This window comes from Gracilinanus agilis, chromosome 2, assembly GCF_016433145.1.
Source record: "Gracilinanus agilis isolate LMUSP501 chromosome 2, AgileGrace, whole genome shotgun sequence".
Classification (NCBI taxonomy): domain Eukaryota; kingdom Metazoa; phylum Chordata; class Mammalia; order Didelphimorphia; family Didelphidae; genus Gracilinanus; species Gracilinanus agilis.
The window spans coordinates 404,441,646-404,464,407 of record NC_058131.1 but is presented as its reverse complement, the minus strand read 5'-3'; the positions used below and the strand labels follow the sequence as shown (position 1 = coordinate 404,464,407).

Sequence of the window (22,762 nt, the reverse complement as noted above, 5' to 3'; positions counted from 1 at the left end):
TGTTCTCTAAGATAAAAAGTTTTACAGTTCTATGCACCAGTCTTTTTTTTTTTAAACCCTTACCTTCCATCTTAGAGTCAATACTGTGTATTAGTTCCGAGGCAGAAGAGTGGTAAGGGCTAGGCAATGGGGGTCAAGTGACTTGCCCAGGGTCACACAGCTGGGAAGTGTAAATGTCTGAGGCCAGATTTGAACCTAGGACCTCCTGTCTCTAGGTCTGGCTTCTCAATCCCCAGAGCTACCCAGCTGCCCCCAGAAAGCTTAGCTTTAAAAAGTTTCCTGAGGACTCATAAGCTGAAGGTAGCATGAACCAAACATAAAAAAGAAAGGACTTATGCTTCAATTGGGAAAATGGCAACTGAAAAACTTAAGAGCTATAAAATTGTTTAAACTTCTTGCTAAACACTGAAACCTCTCAACCATGAATGGAATATGTGAAGGAGGCAAGAGAAAAACTGTTTCCAAGGAAGAGAAAATACAGAATATTGGAAAGGACGCAATAGATAGACAAGTTCTTGATTTATAAGTCAAGCCTAGATCATATATAATTCATTCATCTTCTCAGCTGCTAGGGAGTGAATGTATAAAAGGAGAGAGTCTGAAGAGCAAGAACAAGTTTAGTCCACTGGCTTGGGGTCATCCTGAGGGTCCTAAGGATCCTCTGGGACCTTCCTCAGTATTCAGCATATTTCCTTCACCATCTGCACAATCTATATGCTCAGGTTACTGTTACAATGTGGGATTCCAAGGCTTCCTGATACACACCCAATCTAACTGTTCACTCTAACATTGCCTCTTCCAAAGGTTTTAAGAAAGCTTAGCTTTATTTTATTATTATTTTTTATTAAAACTCTTACCTTCTGTCAGTATTGACTCCAAGGCAGAAGAGTGGTAAGGGCTAGGCAATGGGGGTCAAGTGACTTGCCCAGGGTCACACAGCTGGGAAGTATCTGAGGCCAGATTTGAACCAAGGACCTCCTGTCTCTAGGACTGGCTCTCAATCCCCTGAGCTACCCAGCTGCCCCGAGAAAGCTTAGCTTTAAAAAGTTTCCTGAAGACTCATAAGCTGAAGGTAGCATGAACCAAACTTAAAAAAGAAAGGACTTAAGCTTACATGAAGCAGTTTATTCCTCTGTCTGGGTATATGACCCTTTCTACCTCTGAGCCTCAGTTTCTTCACCCATACAATGGGAAGCTGGCCCAAGTCCTAACTCATAGCACAAGAATTTTCTGAGGATACCATTTTTAAAAATGTTATAAAGCCCACAAACCTTTTTTTTCTTACTTTGGATTAAGTATTAAATAAACTATTCTGTAATTATTATTTACTGCTTTTTTCCCTGGGCAGGGCCTATGATTTCAGTAGTGTAAAAGGCTTCAATAAAAAAATTCACCTTAAAGAACTGCCCGAGGCATGGAGAGGTTAAGTGATTGACCCAGAGCCAAAAGGCAAGTGTGTGTCACATTTGAAACCAGAACTCAAGTCTTCCTAACTCTGAGGCAAGCTCTCTGTCCCCTAAACACGCTGCCTCCTTGATTATTGTCTTTGCTCTACATTGGAGGGTGGGGTGCGGTGTAAAGGGAATGATAGTAGTAGCAAACCCATGATGCTTGCAATGGTTTCAGGAGAACTTTGTTTCTACAACAAATCTAGAATGCGCTTTAATGGAATCCTGTGGAAAAAGAATATACCTTATCTTCCTTTTCAGCCCCTGCTCCCTCCTTGAATTTTGCAAGAGCACTCTTGAGGTCCTGAGATGTGAAACCATGCGTGTTGAGATCCAACCTAACAAAATACAATCCCAAAGTTAGTCAGAGGGACCATTTCCCCTTGGAAAAGAGACCCGCTAGAGAGCCATGGCAGGCTTCATCTGCTACATATAATGACACCCAAAGGTTCTAAGGCAAGGGAGGCGGGGGAAGAACCAAGGGACCAGTTCTGTCTTGGAGACACCCAAGATACCCTTTACATTACGCTCTGTTGCATTCAGGATACTCATCTACAGTCACTGAGTACAAAATACCTAATTGCGCAGAGATTTATGTGTGTACCCCATGTTGATATTAAGCACTATATAAATTACTCTATAGTTGTGATTATTTATGAATAGCACAGACTAGTGACTCCTTAATGGCAGAAGCATATACCTGTGTAACACCTGACCTTGGTACCAACTCCCAGAGGGTTTTGTAACCCAATGTTTCCCTTTTTAAATACATATTTTCAACTGTTAAAAGAATCTATTAACTAAAAATGTGATAAGCATTCTGTACACAAGAGTCAGTCTAGATCCAGTTACCTTACCAGAGATTTGAGAATAAAAGGAAAGTAAATCCATCCCAGATTTAACCCAGGGGAATATTTTTAAATATACATTTTTCATTGATAAAAAAATAAAGTCTTCACATGCACCAATTTAAAGGAGCATTTCTGGAAAAGCTAAGAATTGGAGGCTAAATAGATACCCACTGATTGGGAAAGTAAATCCAATCCCAGATTTAACCCAAAGGAATTTTTTAAAGCATATATTTTTCTTGACGCCCTTCATTATTTTATAAGAAAGCAATATTCACTGATATATGTTGTCAGATTTTTTTTCTCCAAAAAGCTTACAGTCTAATGGGTGAGACTACATATATAAATCAATTAAGTCATATTTCTAGTACATTCTACTTGTTGGAACTGGAAATTTAGTTTAAAAGCTTCTTTTTCCTTCACAAACCACTGTCACTCAATCATTTTCACTCATGGAACTCTGCCATGAAATAAGTGGCATTGGGTTAGCTAAAAGGAGTCATAAGGAAGTGTATACTTAATAAGAAGAATGGATAGAAGCAAGAGAAACATTATATTAAACATAGACAGATATAGTTCCAAACTGTTTCCTGCTGTTTCTTCCAGACATTTCTGAATTCTATTTCTCTAAGGAAATGTCCCCAACTATCTGCCATGGTAAGACTACCAGAGGGCAATGGGTCACAATTTTATGCATGAGAGCAAGCCATTGATAAGAAAGTCTTTATATGCACCAAAACATATCATATGCAGCACTTATGGAGATAGCTAAGGACTGGAGACAAAGTAGATGCCTGCCAATTGGAAATGGTTAAAGAAATTGTGGCACACAAATATAATTGAATATCACTGTGCTACAAGAAAGGATGATTGTGATGAATACAGAGGAACATACAAATGTCTATATGAACTGATACACAGTGAAGAGATCAGAGCCAAGAAAATAATATGCACAATGACTACAACAATGGAAATGGAAAGAACAAATGCACAAAAATCAAAAGTCAATGCAGCAAAATTATAAAGATCAAGCATGACTCAAAGGAGAGATATGACATTCCTAATTCATTTGTAGAGATGGGAGGTCCTCAAGAGTTATGTGTGTTTTCAAACTTGTTCAATATATTGATTAGTTGTGCCGATTTTTTCTTCTTTCCCATTTTTTTTAGTCTTTAAAAAAATAATATTATATGGGAAAGCTCTGTGGGAGTAGAGGGAGAGATACTGGGAAAAACAATGATGATATAAACAAGAAACATTGATAAAAAACATATTTAAAAGAAAAAAACAATGTTGGAAGAAACCCTATTAGACATCATGAAAAATAATCTCCACAGGAAAGTGCCCTGGAGCTGAGCCAAGCTATGACCATTCAACTCTGAAGGAGAGAGGCATCCATCAGAGACGCAGAGACGATAGATTTGCCAACAGTTCTCATTTGTGTTAAATGGATAGATGGCAGATTTGTCTAATGGGGAAATGAAGGAAAATCTAGTACCAAGGATAACATATTAGTCATTGCTTGGGAAAGACAGGAAACCACTGTAAGTTAATTCCCATTTTAAAATTTTCAGAGGATGGGGAAGTGTTCCACAGATCACTGCCCTCACAATCCATGACCAATTCAATTCAATAACCTTGGCCACAGCTAAAAACAGAGTGAGAGTTTCTCTTGGCTGGCCAGAGCAGAAAGATTGTAATCTAGACTGTACTACTCATTTGTCATAACATCACTCATAATCCATTCCCAATTTATGCCTCAGGTTCCTCACTAGCAAAATGAGGAATATGAATATGGTGATGTCTGAAATTCCTTCCAACTCTAAGATACCATAATTCTTCTCATAAAACTAATTGTAGAACTAGGAAAGCTAACTGAGTCCTGAAATTACACCAGTTTTGTCTTACTTTGTGTTTTTTACCAAAATATTTAACCATTCTGGCTTCTGCTTTCCTTTGCCTTCACTTTCTTCTTCTTTTTTTTTTTTTCTTTCCTAAATCTTACCTAATCTTCAAAAGAGTAACAAAGGCTAGGCAATTGGAGTTAAGTGACTTGCCCAGGAAATGTCTGATGCCAAATTTGAACCCAGGCCCTTATGTTTCCAGGTCTGGCACTCTATCCACTGAGCTATCTAGCTGCCCCTCATATATTTCACTTTTAAAATGTAAGAGAGCTATCTCTTCTCAATTATTTATCTCATATAACTCTGATGCCTTCCATACTTTCTCTTCCTTCACTCCAGCAACACATGAAGAGGTGGTCCTTCTCCTCTAAATGCACATGATCCCATTCCACCTCATTTTTTCCAACTGTTCTCTCTATGATACTTATCTTTAATTGCCTCCTGACCACTGGCTGCTTCCTGACTGCCTACAAACATGCCTCTGTCACCCCATCCTCAAAAAGTCCTCACTTGATCTATCAGTCCCAGCTGGCTATCATTCTATATCTCTCCACCCTTTTGTGGATAAACTCCTTGAGAAGGCTGTTCTACAATAAATTCTTCCACCTTTCTTCCCACTCTTTTATCTCTACAATCTAGGTTTCAGTCTTATCATTCAACCCGAACTGCTCTCTCCAAAGTTACCAGCAATGAAATCTTACTTGTCAAATCTAGTGGCCTTTTCCCAATCCTCATCCTTTCCAACTTCTCTATGACCTTTGGTGATGATGACCACACTTTACTCCTTGATATTCTCTTCTCTCTAGGCTTACTGATGGTTTTTTTCCTTAAAACTATAAACCTGATTCTTAATCTCTTTTGCAAAATGTTTAAGTAGGCTGGGACTACTAAAGGTGGATATCGCCTTAGGCACTATCCTGAGATCTCTTTGCTTTCTCTATTATTTCAATCTGTGATAACATCAATTCTCAAGGATTCAATTCCATGTAGATGATTCTCAAATCTTACTTATCCAGATATAAACTCTCCAGTCTTATATCTCCAACTGTCATTTGTACATCTTTGACCTAGATTGTCCTCAAAGACATCTTAACTCAAAATGTCCAAACTGAACCAAACCCTCTCCCCTCTCTCAAACTTCCCTATTTACTGTCAAGGACACCACCATCCCCCAATCACCCAAGCTCACTATTTAGAGGTAATCCTCAATCCCTAACTCTTTCTTACAACCAGTCCCACCTTATGCATGAACTATTACAATAGCCTATTTGTTATTCTCCCTGCCTCAAGTTTCTTCCCTCTTCAATTCATCAGCTATCAAATGATTTTCCTAAAGCAGTATGTCTGACTATAGGTCACTCCTCTATTCCATACACCCTATTGATTCCTTATCACCTCCATGAAACCCTTTGTTTGGCACTCAAAGTACTTCATAACCTGGTCCCTTCCTATCTTTCTGGTTTTCTTACATCCATACACTCTACAGTCCAGTGAGACTGGGCTCCTTACCTTTCCTACCAGAAGATACACACTACCTTGCTTCACTGGCCCTCAGCTCTGGAATTCTCTCCCTCTATGGCTTAAAATCCCACCTTCTACAAAACACTTTCTTATTTTCTCTTTTTTTACCTTTTTCTCTTAGAATCAGTTACTAGGTATCAGTTCTAAGGCAGAAGAGCAGTAAGGACTAGGCAAGTGGGTTAAATGGCTTGCCCTGGATCACACAGCTTAGGAAGTATCTGAGGCCATATTTAAACCTAGGACGTCTCATCTCCAGGCCTAGCTCACTATTCACTGAGCCATTTAGTTGCTCCTTCTTCTTCACTTTTTTTTTTTAATTTTTTTTTAAACCCTTAACTTCGGTGTATTAGTTCCTTGGTGGAAGATTGGTAAAGGTAGGCAATGGGGGTCAAGTGACTTGCCCAGGGTCACACAGCTGGGAAGTGTCTGAGGCCAGATTTGAACCTAGGACCTCCCGTCTCTAGGCCTGGCTCTCAATCCACTGAGCTACACAGCTGCACCCTTCTTCTTCACTCTTAATGCTAGTATGCTCCTCCTGTTGATTGTCTCCAATTTTTCCTGCCTATAGGTCATACTTGTACATAGTTGGCATTTTGTCTTCTCCATAAGACCATGAAAACAGACTGCTATTTGTCACACATTATATCCAAAGGATTTAATTCAGTGAGTGCCTGTCACACAGTAGGCACTTACTGTGCCTGTTGATCTATACTTTGAATGGTAATTGCTAGCGACATACCTCTATGGCTGCTATAAGAAAACTGATATCTATTCTGCTTTCTGAATACAACTCCTATAAAATGTCAAAACTGGTAGATAAATGGAAAGGTTTTTCCATGTAAGATACATTTAACTAGATTAATGTTATTTGACTGGCAGTAAGTTCCGTTGGTATTTCTTGTGATATTTCTATGATACTGTTTCTCTCTGTTAATGTTTATAGAGGCTTGCATTATAAATTTAGAAAATATTGCATAATACAACAATCCAAGACAAGACAATTCCAAAGGACTTATGATGAAAAATGCTATTCACTTCCAGAGAGAGAACTGATGGAGTCAGAATGCAGATCAAAGCATACTTTTTGTTACTTTATTATTCTTGGGTTTTTTTCTAGTCTATGTTTTCTTTTGCATCATGGCTAATATGGAAATGTTTTGCATGACTGCACATGTATAATCTATATTAATTTGCTTGCCTTCTCAAGGAGGGAAAGAACTTGGCACTCAAAAAAATGAATGTGAAAAAAATTTTTGTTTTCATGTGAGAAGTAAAATAAAATTAAAATTAAATGTAGAAAATATTAGAAGGAAATATTGATTTTTTAAATGATACCTAAAATGTGATGCACTTCTTTATATAACTAAGCTAGCTCCTTTTTTTATTTGAATGCTATGAGTTTGTAAATGTGAGCCATTACTTATTAAAGACTTTTGTCTGCAAACAAAAGAATAACTTTGTATAGAGTACGAGTAATACAATAATGTAGAAGTGTTCATAAGGAAACTTTAAAGGGAATGTGTAGAAAAGAAACAAGTTAGAGAATGCAGCCAGGTCTTTAGAGTTTGGTACATCTAACCCCAAAGAGGAGGCTTCCTCTGAAGGGGTGGCCAGAAATATTCAAGGTCAGGGGTCTAGGACTTTGAGATTCTCACGTCAAGAGCTCTCAATCAAGAGCTGCTGCTATAACTCTCTGTAGAAAAGGTAGTAAGACCCACTAGTGGAACCAATGGAAAGGCCAGCAAGAATGAGTCTTGGCAGTTTCTACTTTACTCACAATCTCTTTCCTCAGCCTGTTTTTGTGTTCTAGAGTCCACAACAAGCAACAAGTATTTATTTGGTGTCTCTATGTGTCACTGTGAGAGAGTCTGGGGACACAAGGAAAAGAAGCCCTGCACTATTGTCCAAGAGAGAGACAATAAATATTTCTAATAAACAGGATTTAGATAGGATAAAACAGGGATAGTCTCACTTTAAAACTAAAGATGACTAGAAAAAGCTTCCTGTAGAAGGTGGGACTTTTTTTTTTATTAGCCTTACCTTCTGTTTTAGAGTCAATACCTAGTATCCATTCTAAGGCAGAACAGTAAAGGCTAGGTAATAGGTAAATTAGGTGACTTTCCCAGGGTCACAGAGTTAGGAAGTATCTGAGGCCAGATTTCAGCCCAGGATGTCCAGGCCTGACCCTCTATTTACTGAACTACCTTGCCAATCCAGAAGGTGTGACTTTTAAGTGCAAGTTGAAGCAAACCAGGAAACAGAAATGAGGAGGGAGGGCATTTCAGCAACTAGTGAAGAGATGGAATGTATTGTCCAAGGAACAATAAGGCCAGTGTCACAGAGAATTTGGTATAAAAAGCCTGTAAAATCAAAAAGGGGGCAAAGCTATAAAGGGCTTTAAAAGCCAAACAAAGTTGGGAAAGTGCCAGAGAATGAACATGTGAAAATCAGAGAATTGCTGTGCTCCCTCAGAGAAGAATCAGGCTTCAAAATGGTACATGACTAAAAAGGTATCCATTCAAAAATAAAATACTGATGCAATTCAAAATGCTGGATACCAGTAACATCCTTATAAATGGCACTGGGTTTTCAAAGGGTAAGGAGCTAGTGGCTATGAGAGAGCAGGAGGAGAGAATAAGAGTTTGCTGTGGAGAGTAAACTAGAGTAAGCTCGTACAAAACTGTGGTGAGTTTTGAATGGCAAGTGTAAGGGACTGAATTTTAATTCCAAGGCTTCCATGGAAGCCAATGAAGATGTCTGAACAAATAGAACAGAACGAAAGACCTTTGCATAACAACATTATTCTGGTGATATTATGAATAGATAAATGGAAGGAGAAAAAAAAAAGGAGGCAGAAAACAATTGAGGGAAGGTAATAATGAGGTCCTGTTCTTGGGTAATAGCAATAGGAAATGAGAAGAAAAGACATAGATGAGATGTTGAAGAGAAGAAGAAAAGATGAAGATGAAGATGAAGAAGAACTCAATATCATTTGATATAAGAGGTAAACTAGAAGAATTATTAACAGATACAAACTTAGGAGAGACAGTGAAAAGTGACACCATAGACAGAAACAATAAAGTCAGAAGGAAAAGTAGATTTAAGGGGAAGATAAGCAGCTCAGTTTCAGATGCAGTCTGAGGTACCAGGGAAACATGCAGGAACAAATGTCTTATAAGAAAATGTGGGTCTGGAGCTCAGAAGATCAGGTTGAAAGGCAGAGATTTGGGTATCCATCTGTTTATAATTTTTTATTGAAATTAGGGGGACTAAACAAGACTACTAACGTGACACCCTGTAATAGCAAACCCACAAGAGGAGGCTTGGAAGAAAAGCCAGACAAGGAGACGGGAGAGGTTAGAGAAATACAAAGAAAAGCAAATCAAGAGACAATGATGTTTCTTCTGCCAAGAGAAGAAAAGGTATCCAGGAGGAGAAGATTGACAACAATGTCAAAAACTTCAGAGAGGTCATGGAAAAAGGTGGTTTTTTTTAATCTTAAGATTTAGTCATTTTAAGAGGTCATTAGTGATTAGTGATTAAAGAAACACAGAATGAACAGAGTAATGGGAGAAGAAATCAGATTAAACAGGGTCAATTAATTAGAAAGGAAGTTTTGGGCATGTGCAAATTTTTTTTAAAGAAGTTTTAAAAATGAAAGGGAGAAGAAAGATGGAGTTATGGCTGAATAGGACAGGCTTTTTAGGACTAGAAAACATAATATTTGAGGGCTGATGGGAAGGAGATAGTGGAAAGAGAAAATGAAGATGAATTAGAGAAAGATGAATAGTGGTGCCAAAATGTCATATAAGAGACAGAAAACAATAGGATTATGATGGCACACAAGTAGAAGGATCAGGATTAGAAGACAGCAGAGATGCCAATTCTATGACCAGAGAGAATTAAATAAATGCTAGTGAAAAAGCTTAATTCAGATGATCTCAATCTAGTCAATGAAACAGGAGACAAAGTTACTGGATACAAGTTATAAGGGGAAAGGGGTGGGGAACAAAAGGAGAAAAGTTTGGAATAGGCTTACAAAACCAAATCAATTATCCAACTGAGGAAAGTAACTGGGGGAAAAATAAAATTATTTTTTCTGGTTAGGGGAGGCTATAGTGTTGTTAACTGCAGAATAAAAGACAAATGGTATTGGATGATAATAATGATAAAAATCCCCATTTCAGGTAACATGTCACTATGTTAACCACATGTGTGCATGCACACATACAGACATGCACTATAAGGGGACAGACATACTGTAGAAGGATAATTTGTTCATTCAAAATACAAAGGACACAGTAAAGCTGAATTATTTGCATTCAAGTTATCTAATGTGATATAGTTCCCTTTTAAATATTGCTTTAAGGCTTTCCACACAACTGTGTGAGGTAGATAGTACAAGTGCTCTTATCCCAATTGTCCAGATGTTAAACATTAAACAAGGTAAGCTAAACTGCTAAAATAGTACTTTAGTTTCTATACTACATAAAGCCACTCTCATTTGTACAAAAGCAAGATTTTTTTAAAATTAGTGAAAATTCTAAATTATAATTTTTTAAATGCATATTTTTTTGCTGTCTAAAAAAAGAATACTGGTTTAAAAAATATAGAGGCTGTTAAACCTGCTTTAATGAATAAATAAACCTCATCTATAATCAGCTCATTAACTGTTGGGATGCAAATAGATCATCTTTAAGTTCTTAAGAACAGCTGTGTTTTGTTAAAGGTTAAACCCTTCTCCAAAAATCTTGCTCAAGCTATTCATTTACTTTGTGATGCTAGTGCAAAGGTAAACTTCAGTCCATTCCTAGCTGCTTTAACACAAATTCCAAATCAGTGAGTACTGAATTCATGAGGCTTTTTATTGTACTTTGAATTAAGGAATATTACTACAGTTAATGTCAGAAATATTACAGAAGCCAACACCGTAAACCAGGTCCCCTTGGGTCTCATACTTTACCTTTGGCCTTTTTTTTGCTCTTTCAAGTTATTTTGGTATTTTTCCCCATCTGCGAGCTTTACTTCTCTCTCTCCAGTCTGCAGATTCAGGCGCACATGGGAACCAGCAGGGACAGCTTGACCTAAAAGCCAAAATGAGGGATACTACATTAAACCAGGGTTCAGACCAGCCCTGACAGAAATTTTAACCACACAAACTTGTGACATAAGAGGTTGCTTCTGCTAGTGAGAGGCTCTCATCCACTACAGAGCTAAACAAGCTGAATTTAAGCATTAAGAAAACCTGACTCCTTAGATATTTGTCCTCCAGATGCAACCTTAAACAAGCTCTTCCTCTCTCCCCTACAAACATACCAGTGGCTCCATGCTCACATTAAGAAATAAATGAGACTGCATCTGAAACAATCAACGTACAGCCAATCTCCCCCAATTAGAGCTAAGCTCTAATTGGAAGAATTTTATTAGAATTAGTTATCAAAAAATAGGATTCAGTTCATGCCTTAAAGCTCAGAAGCTCTGTACTAGAACCTTCTGTAGCAGAGCACAAAAGAAAAAGAACAGTGGTGCCTCTTTTAAGGGGCTTATTATCCAGTTAGGAAAACAAAATATATACAGAATACAAAATAACTTCAGTACAATTACAAAGCAACATGTCAGTAAGTAGAAAATAAGATATTGTAAATTGAATACTTAAGTGCTCCAGAGATGTAAATACAGGTGAGGCTGGTATTATAAGGATTGCTAGCTCCAAGGAGGCTACGTGAAAAGAGTTTAGGACACAAATTGGTAGAAAAGAGGCAAAAGCTATTCCAGGCAGAAGCAGAGATGCAGAAATCAACATGTTTGGGATAAGAGTTAGCAAGCAGAGCAGTTCAGGTAGGGAAATATAAGGAAGGGTCCAGAGCTGAGAAGATGGGCTGCAGGAGTTATTGCCAAGGATAATAAAATAAAAAAATAGTACTAGAGCAAGATCTTCCCAAGCTAGCTTGACCCTACGTACATATTAATGGGAACTAGTGGACAAGTACTACACAGGGCCTTGTTAGTTTCTCTCCAGTCTCTGCCAGCTTCTTATTTTGACTTATCTTCATTATCTATAAAAGGGGAGGCCAATCCTCTGTCTTCATTAAAAGGCTAGGGAAAGACATGGACTCCATAACCTCATTGCTAAGAAACTGCTTACCAATCACAAAAATGGGGTAGAAGAGGAAATAGAATGGTGTATTTTGCAAAGCAATGAATGAAAGACCCTTAGGACAACTTTCTCAAGTGAGGATGATTATTAGAAGCATTTCCAATAATTACTAATAATTAGTATTATTATGTAGATCATGGATAGCCACATTGCTGTCAATTCATCTTCTAGTACCTAACTCATTAAGGTTCTTGCTGTATTAGAGAGAGATGGATGCATTGTATAAATACTCTTAACCAAAGAATAAAACTGAAATATTTAAACAAAAACAAAATTAATGTACCAAGTTTAAGAAGGGAAGTAGTAGAATGAGGAAAAAATCTTGATCAAATTTAAATTTGGTATCCATGGTATAAAAAGATAAGACCAAAAACACTTCTCCAATAGATTAGTGGTCAAAGGACATGAACAACTAGTCCTCAAAAAAAGAATTTCAAAGACTTCACAACCATATTAAAGAATGTTTGAAATCACTAGTAATAAGAGAAATACAACTCAAATAGCTCAGGTTTCACCTAACACCCTGCAAATTGGCAAAAATGACAAAACACAGGAATAGTTAATATTGGAGGGATTGTAGGAAGTTAGGCAAATTATGACATTATAGATACTAGTCAATGAAACCAGTCCAGAAATAATTTGGATTATGCAAATAAAGTAACTAAAATTTCCATACACTTTGAGCAGGAGATTCTACTACTAGATTTATACCCCAAGGAGACTACTGATAAGAAAAAAAACAAAAAAAAAAACCTTTGTACACCAACATATTTGTAGCAGCATTTTTGCGTGAGCAAAAAATTGGGGGAAAGTAGATGTCTATTTATTAGAGAATAGCAAAACAAACTGTGGTACATTAATGTAATGGAATATTATTGTATTGTTAGAAATGAAAATGGAGGTGGATAAGGGATAAGGGATAGGAAAAAATGCAAAGGTTGTCTCTAAGAGGGGGAAAAGAGAATTTAGCCACAAACCCTGGGAAAAAGATTCTAGAAGGGAGAGCTCTGCAGAAGGGAGTTTGGGGAGTTTACTGGGAAAAACTGTGACTCCTGATTGGCCTTCTCTCTCAGCTGGAAGGGAGAACAGCTGCTCCACCAACTCCTGGGAACTAACTAGTTTTGTGGAAAGAGTAGGAGGTTCTTGGGTCTGGAGGAATTCCTGGGATATCTGTGTTTCCCTGAAGTGCTGTGAACAATCTGGTTGTGGCAATTTGGCTAAGGTAAACCAACCCCAGGCTAGGGAAAGGACTCAATCCACCTGTGAGTTCTGTCTCCTCAGCCTTTTAGAGGCAATCTGGGATATTTAGTTTAGCAACGCAGTCATGGTTTTGGGCCTAGATAGATCAGGAAGCTGTTAAGGAGGGCTTGAGAAGAGTGTCCCAGTGAGAGCATAGAAAAGTGGGTGGATATTAAGGTTTTTTAGAGACAGGGATCCTGTGGAGCTTATCTATCAGTTACCGTAACCTTCATAAGCTAAATAAATTTGTTCTTCTATAGTCTCGGGGGTTTTTTGTGCTTAACTGGCCCTAGGAGGTCGCTAGTTGTGTTTCTTCATCACCAGCCCTTCTAGGTCCTTCCCAATCAATATATCTCCTTTGGGAGCTATATTTCTTTTTCAGAGAAGTATGGAAAGATCTATATGAACTGATGCAGAGTAAAAAATAAAGTAGACACAATAATATATACCAGTGATGGGCAAACTTTTTAAAGAGGGGGCCAAAGGAAAGGAAATGCTCATCTGTCAGTCTGTTTCTAAGGCAACTCTTTCAAAGTTTCATTGTATTGTATCCTACTCATTGTATTTGTCAGATTAGGAATAATGTTGCAAGGCAGGATAGAACATTTCAGGCCCACCCCACCCCCATCTGGCCCAAGGGCTGTAGTTTGCCCATCACTGGTATATACAATGATGATGTCAAAAATGTAAACAGGAAGAACAACCTATCTTTAAAAAAAATGAATGTTGCAAAATTACAAATAGGAATCACAGCTCCAAAGGAGACAAAAAGACTCCCAGAACCCAAGAATGTGGCACATTTTCACGTTTATAATCAGGTTTGTGGCGGGGCTTTTTCTGTTCCTTCTTTTGTTCTCTTTAAAAATGTATCTCTGTCAAAAAAGAAGTCTGACTTTATTGGGAGACTGGCCCTTTTTGAATAAACCTATTTCTTTATGACTTGGAGACTCAGTTTCTCTTAATTGCATTCCTGTGGTTAGAAATTATGAGAAAATATATAAGAATGGAGAAGCAATAAATGCTATACCATAACTGCAGCATTATTTTCCCAATTATAAGCCATTTTACCAAATCAATGAAAACCATCTTGACATAGACACTGAATAAAACCTTAAATATTTAAGAAGCACCTTCTGTACTCTCAACACTGGTGAGGGAAAAAATCAACAAAAAATGAATTGTATTAGTTAAAAACTATTAAATGATTAACTTTTATGCTGATTTTACATATATATACACATATACACACACATACACACACACATATATATATAATTTCTCAAATGTTATTGTAATAGTACTTGTACATAGTCTTGCATGAATCAATAAGCCTTGTATGTTGGAGGAATAAAAACTACCTAATTCTATTAGAGCATGATCTGTGCTAGAAAAATAAAAAATCCTCTCACCCACTGGGGGAAAAGAAAATATGTTGCTCTATGCTGGCCAAAGAAACTCCTTGTCAGAAATAAGAATTTTTATTGGTGGAAATTTTCAAAAGTATTCCCTTTGACTTATGAGAAAGAACACTATCCACATCCAAAGAAAGAACTAGAAATACAGAAGAGAAACATTTTGTTTGATCACATGGTTCAATGGGGATATGACTGGGGATGCAGACTCTAAACAATCACTCTATTGCAAATATTAATAATATGGAAAAGGTCTTGATCAATGATATATGTAAAACCCAGTGGAATTGCTTGTGGGCTACAGGAGGGGGGAAGGGGGTAAGGGAGGGAAAGAACATGAATCATGTAACCATGGACAAATATTCTAAATTAATTAATTTAATAAATAATTTTTTGAAGTATTCCCTTCATGACTTACCACAGGAGGAAGGAACTAAATAGTATGCATAAAAATACAGAATAAAGTCATTTAAAACAAAACAAAAAAAAAATAAAACAAAAAAATTCATGGTAGTAGCAACTTGGAAAGAAATAATATAATTTCTACCCCAGTAAGTTTCTACCCAAGTTGGCAAGTTACCTGACCATCCAAAGCCAAGAAATCAATAAAAACCAAAGGCAGAGGAAGCCAAGATGAAGGCGTAACTAGAGCGGCAGCTCCATGCCACCACAAAAATCTTCTCCAAGAAAGATTAAAATATTGCCACAAAATGAATATAAGCATGGAAGAACCAACAAGGAGATAGAATGAAACAACTTTCAAGAAAAGAAAATTCTAGGGGGCTGCTGGGTAGCTCAGTGGATTGAGAGTCAGGCCTAGAGACGGGAGGTCCTAGGTTCAAATCCGGCCTCAGACTTTCCCAGCTGTGTGACCCTGGGTTTGACCCCCACCCTTACCACTCTTCCACCTAGGAGCCAATACACAGAAGGTAAGCGTTTTTAAAAAAAGAAAAGAAAAATCCAAAAGGTATGCAGAGAACATCTGGGGCACTGGGGTGAGAAGAGAGCAAAGCCAGCAGGAGGCTATAGCAAGGAGTGAAGAGCAAGGCAAGAGCAAACCAAAACCCCACCACCCCACCCCACATCTGCTCTCACAGGTTCCTAACTTAAATTCAAGATAACATTCAGACCCTGGGCAAATAGTAGTCCAAGGCAACTCACACCCCTTGAAATTTCAAACTTGTGAAGAAGTCTGGAGTCCCTGCCAGGGGCAATCTTGGCTGAAGGGGGCTGATTTGTGTGGGCCCAGAGGGCATCCAGGAATTCCAATCTGGGTTTTCGATGAGGACATAATCCACAGTTTGGGGTAAGGATACAGTCCTCAAGGGGAGCCCCCCCCCCAACTTTTTGCCCAAAACTAAGGGCAGAGCTCTAGGACAGGGCAATCAAGGGTGTGCCTGATTGAATCAAGAACACTTTGAGACCAAAACCTTAAGCCTAAGCCTGGGGCTAGAATTTGATCAACCTCTGACATGATCAAGCTCAGAGTGAGATCAAAAGCTTACACCCAAGTCTGAGGAAAATCTTTAAGATATCAGAAACTCAAGGTTCAATTGAATCAGCAGGGGGAAGGGGGGTCTCAGAGCTCTCAGCCCTCAGACTATCTGGTAAACTAGTAGCCCAGAAAATAAGCTGAAAATAGCTTCAAGGAAGGACTGAAATTTAAGAGGGTATCCCAACTTCCCCAGAAAATAGAGCCTACCTATAATTAGACTGGAAAAATGAACAAACAACACAAAAATAGCACCTAACTCTAAGGGATTTTTATGGAGACAAAGAGCAAAATACAGACACTGAAGGGGACAGTGAAAGCAAAAGAAATACATGCAAAGTCCAAAAGAAAAATATGGATTAGACACAGAGTCTGGAAGAGCTCAAAAAAGACTTCAAAAACCAATTAAAAGAGGCAGAGGAAAAGTGGGGAAGAGAAATGAAAGTGATGCAATAAGAAATGGGCCAATTGAAAAAGGAGAACCAAAAACTGACAGAGGAAAACCAGGTCTTAAAAATCAGAATTGACCATCTAGAAACTAATGATTTCACAAGAAATCAAGAAACAATAAAGCAGAATCAAAGGAATGAAAAAAGCAGAGGAAAATATGAAATATCTTATTGAAAAAACAACTGACCTAGAAAATAGATCTAGGAAAGACAATTTGAGAATTATTGGACTACCTTAAATCTATGATGAGGAAAAACTATGGATATCATATTACAAGAAATTACCAAATATAACTGCCCAGAGATCCTCAACCAAGAAAATAAAATTGAAATTGAAAGAATTCATAGATCACCTCCAGAAAGAAATCCCCAAATGACAACTTCCAGGAATGTAATAGCTAAATTCAAGAGCCATCAATCCAAGGGAAAAAATACTTCCAAGCAGTCAGAAATAAGCCATTCAGATACCATGGAGCTACAATCAGGATCACAAAGGATCTAGTGGCTTCTACATTAAAGGATGGAAAGGCATGGAATATGATATTCAGGAAGGCAAAAGATTTGGGTTTACAACCCAGAGTCACCTATCTAGCAAAACAGTAAAAAACGGGTCATTCAAAAAGAAGATTTCCAAGCATTCCTGAGGAATAAGCCAGACTTAAACAAAAAATCTGAAGTCCAAACAGGAGACACATGAAAAGCCCAAAAAGGCAAATAGGAAAGAGAAAAGTTAAGGGACTCTTTAAGGTCAAAATGTTTATATGTCTACATGGAAAGAAGATTTCTGTAATTCTGAAAAATTATTCTTAGTTGTAGAGAAGATAAAAGAAATTTACTCAGAAAGAGTGTAGAAGTAAGCTGATTATGATGATATGATATATATATATGTAAATGTGATGATATGGAACAATATGTATGTATGATATAATATGTATGCATTTGAATGATATGTAAAAAAATCAATCAAGGGCTTAAAGAGAGGGTTGCCCTGAGAGAAAAGGGAAGAGAGAGACAGAATGAAGTAAATTATATAACATAAAGAGGCATGAAAAATCAATTCACAGAGGGGAGGATAAGGCAATGCTTAAACTTTACTCTCATTGTAACTGGATCAGAGAGAGAAAAACAAGTATATGCAGTCAGGTATAGAATTCTATCACACTACAGAGAAGTGGAAGATCAAGCAAAAGAAGAGGGGGAGGGAAGTGGGGAAGGTGTGGCAAAAAGCAAAATACTAGTGAGGAAGAACAGAGTGAAAGGGAATAGAGAAGTATTTAAAGGAGATAATACAATGGAGAGCAATACACAGTAATCATAACATTGCAGAAGAAAAACATATGATCACGTGTTTTGATGGGGATGTGATTGGGGTTTTGATGTTAAAAGTTCACTCTATTGCAAATATGAATAACATGGAAATAGTTTTTGAACAATGATACATATATAACCCTGTGGAACTGCTTGTCAGCTCGGGAGGGGGGAAGGAAGAGGAGTGGGAAAAATCATGAATCATGTAAGCACGAAAAAATATTCTAAATAAATTAAAATGAATAAATTTCATATAAAAAAAAACAAAGGCAGAGAAAAGACCTACAAGTTATAGAGAAAGAAAATCAGAGAGAAAGGAAAAAAACTGGGTCTTAGAAGAAAAAAAAAAGCCAATGAAGTTGGCTTTCCCCTTTAGGAACGGAGGTTGGTTCTACGTAGTTGAGGAAGCATCCAACAGGGAAATGATCAATGGAACTACAAAAGTCCTATTGGGCATTTTTAGCTCCCACTCTATTCAGTGGAAGCGTTTATTAGGTACATGCTACATGTAAGGCTGTCTACTAAGAGATGGAGTTACAAAGACAGAAAAACCTTTACTTGCTCTCTAAGAACTCACATTTCACTAAGATATACAACATATACAAAAATAGATAATTACAAAGTATAGCTATCCCTTTCATATTGCAACTTTCCACATCATGGTTTCACTATATCACAGATTGGCATAAGAAATTAAGTGGGAAGTTGGGGGGGAGTTTTGTGAAAGCCCCATAAAGGCCAGCAGATTACACAGAAAAAGTTTAGACATTCTGAAATGCATACTTCACCCAAAATTTACAATAAGGCATTATAAACCCCATAAAAGAAAAAGAAAAAAATTTAGACTTGTCTGGTATGTGGATTTTGTGTGGATTTTTCAGATCTCTGGGGTGCCACACCTCTGACCTCCATGATATGGAAGGAATAACTATTTTGAGGAAGGCTTCACAGAGGAGGTTGTAATTGATCTGAGCCTTAAGAGGAGTTAAGGATTCTAATGGAATCTAGAAGAAGAGTCCACAAAGATGTGCATTCCAAGAAGGATGTGGAGGAGTAGCTTTTGCAAATGCACAATGGTGGAGATGGAATGCCAGGTTTAGGAAACAGACAGCAAGCAGTCCAGTAAGGCAAGAAACAGGGGTAACTCAAAAGAAATGATCTGAAATAACATCAGAAAGATAGTTTAGAGCAGGGGTTGGCAACCTTTTTGGCTGTGAGAGCCATGAACGCCACGTTTTTTAAAATGTAATTTTGTGAGAGCTGTACAGTGCTCACAGTGCGCGCTCCTGTAACAGCGCCTGAAAAAAAATTGACTTTATGGCTCCTGCAGAAAGAGCCATATCTGGCCATCAAAAGAGTCAGATATGGCTCGAGAGCCATACATTGCCATCCCCTGGTTTAGAGCAAGATTGTAAAGGGCCTTAAATATAAGACTGAGTAGTTTCTATTTTATCCTACACATAACAGGAATACCTTGAGAGCTTTTGAATAAAAAAGAGATGTGGAATATTTTGGGAGATATACAAAGGATAGATTAGAGAGAGGAGAGCCTGGAAGCCAGCTGACCAACCAGAATGCAAGCTGTATTTAAGCAAAAATGTGTAGCCACTCTACCTTGAATTTACTTACATTATTGTGGTCATCACATATATTGTTCTTTATCATTTCATAAGTCTTTTAAAGTGATTTTCATATTTATATTTTTTAAGGCAAAAAAGGACATCTAGGTGGCACAACGGATAGAGTACCAGGCCTGAAGTCAGGAAGATTTGTCTTCCTGTATCCAAATCTGGTCTCAGACACTTACTAGCTGGGTGACCCTGAGCAAGTCACTTAACCTTGTCTGCCTTAATTTCCTCCTCTGTAAAATGAGCTGGAGAAGGAAATAGCAAACCATTCCAGTATCTTTGCAATGAAAACTCAAAATAAGGTCACAAGGAGTCAGACATGACTGAAATGACTAAGAACAAAGGAAAAAAGGATTCCTTTAATTCTTATGCCATAATTTGCTCAACTATTTTCTTATTAAGACACATACCTTGATTCGAACTTTTTAAAATTATCATAAATAATGTTACCATGTATATTTTTGAAAAAGAATTCTGTCCTTACACATTTCTTTATTACAACAACCTCTTGGTGATATAGTACCAGATCTATAATTTGAGTAAAAGGGAAGGTTTTGTAAGTATTCCTGCATAATTCCAAGTTGTTTTCCAAAATTATTGAATCAATTCAAAGTTTAATCAGCAGTCTTCTGGCATGTCTCTCTTCTGACTACCCCTCCAAAACTGATCATAAAACAAAAAACTTGAGAGCTGGATGGGATCTCTGACGCCATCTAATTTTCCCCTCTTAGACTACCATTTTAACACTAATACTACTCATTATTATTTAAAGAACATCAACAAAGAACATCTCAACCTATCTCAGATGATAAAACCAATTATTCGATTACTGAAAATACAACAAAAATTAAAGTCTCTGACCTTAAGAATCTTATATTCTACCTGAAAAAATAATATTTACACATATAATTATATGTAAAATATATACACAATTAACAAAGGCACTAACTTATTGGGAGAGAGCACTCACAGTAGTAGATAAAAGGGACAAAGTTTATATTTGACTTTAAATGCAAAAGGATCTCCCTAGGTTTTGAGTTGGAGAATGACATGGTAAAACCCAGCAATTTAAGCATATTTAAGAAAAGAATAGTCATGGGTGGTTCCGGGTTAAGATGGCGTGAGAGTAAGAAGCAGCTCTTAACCTCTCCTGACAGAAACACACAAAACTCCTCAAGGGGACATAAAAACAAGTCCAGACGAACGGAGGAACCCCACAACAGGGCACAGCATGGAAGGTACATGGAATCGGGGCATTTCCATGCTATAAAGGGGTGAAACAGCTCTCACTAAATCGCAGGCTGAGCAACCACCCCTCCACACACAACACCTATAGCGCCTAAGCCAGCTAAAAAGAAACAGAGCAAGTTTGGGGCACCCATTGAGTCATTGGCAGCTGCGGGGCCTGTTCCTGAGAGCAGCAAGATTTAGAACCCCAAAAAGCTAAAGAAAGCACACAAACTCTGAGCGCGGGAGCAAAACGCGGGCTCAGAGAGCAGGCTCGGGTGGAGGCGTGGGTGGAGGCAGACACAACCACGAGCTAAAGCTCTGAAACCCTGAGTGGGGAACTAATGCAGACGGGTATACAACTGTGGAAGCAGTGCCCTGAGACTTGTAAAGAAACCTCCAGCAGAGGATCAAGCAAGGGGGTCCACCAGGAGGCTTGACCTTGGAAAAAACCAGAACTCAGACCTCAGGAGCCAAAAGACCGCGGACAGACCCTGAGCGCGAGGATAAACCTGAGAAGCTGCTGGGCTAACGATGGCTATCCAGTCTCAGGAAGTTCAGAAGAGAAAGATTAACAACAAGAAAAAGAAGTGTTTAACACTCGACAACTTTAACACAGAGAAAATCCAGACAACCAAGCAAACAGAGGAGGAGAACAAACAAGCATCTGGACCCTCCTCAAATAAGGAAAACTCTTCACAAGTTAAGGAAGAGTTCAAAACTGAGATTTTGAGGAAAATGGAAGAGATCTGGCAAGAAAATAACAGTTTAAAAGGTAGAATCTTGCAATTGGAAAGTGAGGCTCAGAAACCAAATGAACTGATAAGCAAATTGAACACCAGAAATGACCAGATTGAAAAGGAATACCAGAAGATTATGGCCGAAAAACAGAAGATTATAGCCAAAAACCAGAAGATTATAGCTGAAAACCAAAACATCATAGCCGAAAACCGAAAGATTATAGCTGAAAACCAATCCCTAAAGGCTAGAATTGAGCAATTAGAAGCTAATGATCTCTCAAGACAACAAGAACAAATAAAACAAAGTCAAAAGACTGAAAAAATAGAAGGAATCATGAAATATCTCAATGAGAGAGTGACAGACCAAGAAAACCAGTCTAGAAGAGACAATTTGAGAATAATTGGTCTTCCAGAAAAAACAGAAATTAATAGAAACCTGGACTCCATACTAACAGAAATTATTCAGCAAAATTGCCCTGAAGTCCTACAACAAGAGGGCAATATAGACTTTGAAAGGATTCATAGAACACCTGTGACATTCGATCCAGATAAGAAAACACCCAGAAATATAATTGCCAAATTCAAGAGTTTCCAAGCAAAAGAAAAAATCTTACAAGAAGCCAGAAAGAGACAATTCAAATATCAAGGAGCACCAATCAGGATCACACAGGATCTGGCAGCCTCCACGCTAAAAGATCGCAAAGCTTGGAATACGATATTCAGAAAGGCAAGAGAGCTGGGCCTGCAATCACGGATCAACTACCCATCAAAATTGACTATATATTTCCAGGGAAAGTATGGGCATTCAACAAAATTGAAGAATTCCAGGTATTTGCACAGAAAAGACCAGGGCTAAATGGAAAGTTTGATATCCAACCACAGAAATCAAGAGAAACATGAAAAGGTAAATAAGATACAGAGGGGAAAGAAAGAAAACTTATAATTTTTAAATTTGCCTTTTTAAGGACCTCAGTGAGATCTAATTATCTGTATTCCTATGTAGAGAAACGTTATGTATAATTCTCTGTAGTGAACTCTATTCACTATTATAATATTCACTATTATAGTAATCAGAAGAATAATTCACAGGGTGAGGGTGGAACACTAAATAATCTAAGATGACATGGGGGATGGGAAAGAGGGGGTGAATAGCAGGGGACACCAAGAGAAACTTGAGTGAATAAGAAAATAGGATATTCTATTACACACAAAGAGGGCATGGGAGGGAGAGGGGACAAATACTATTATAAGAAGGAGAGGAAGAGAGCATTAAGAGGTAATAATCAAACCTTACTCTTAGTGTAATCAACCCGGAGAGGGAAGAGTAGCTATACTATCCATTGGGACATAAAACTCTTATCTAACCCTTCTGAGAAAGTTAGAAGGGAT

At 37.8% G+C, this 22,762-nt stretch overlaps 1 protein-coding gene across 1 annotated transcript in view; it reads right to left on the bottom strand.

Annotated features, from left to right (window-relative positions):
• Positions 1-22,762, bottom strand: part of SIL1 (SIL1 nucleotide exchange factor) — a 294,004-nt gene that overhangs the window by 89,613 nt on the left and 181,629 nt on the right. Inside the window, exons 5-6 of the mRNA XM_044664561.1 lie at positions 10,685-10,805; positions 1,693-1,786 (exon numbers count right to left, since the gene is read on the bottom strand). Coding sequence (XP_044520496.1) covers positions 1,693-1,786; positions 10,685-10,805 — 215 coding nt within the window. The remainder of the gene's footprint in view (positions 1-1,692; positions 1,787-10,684; positions 10,806-22,762) is intronic.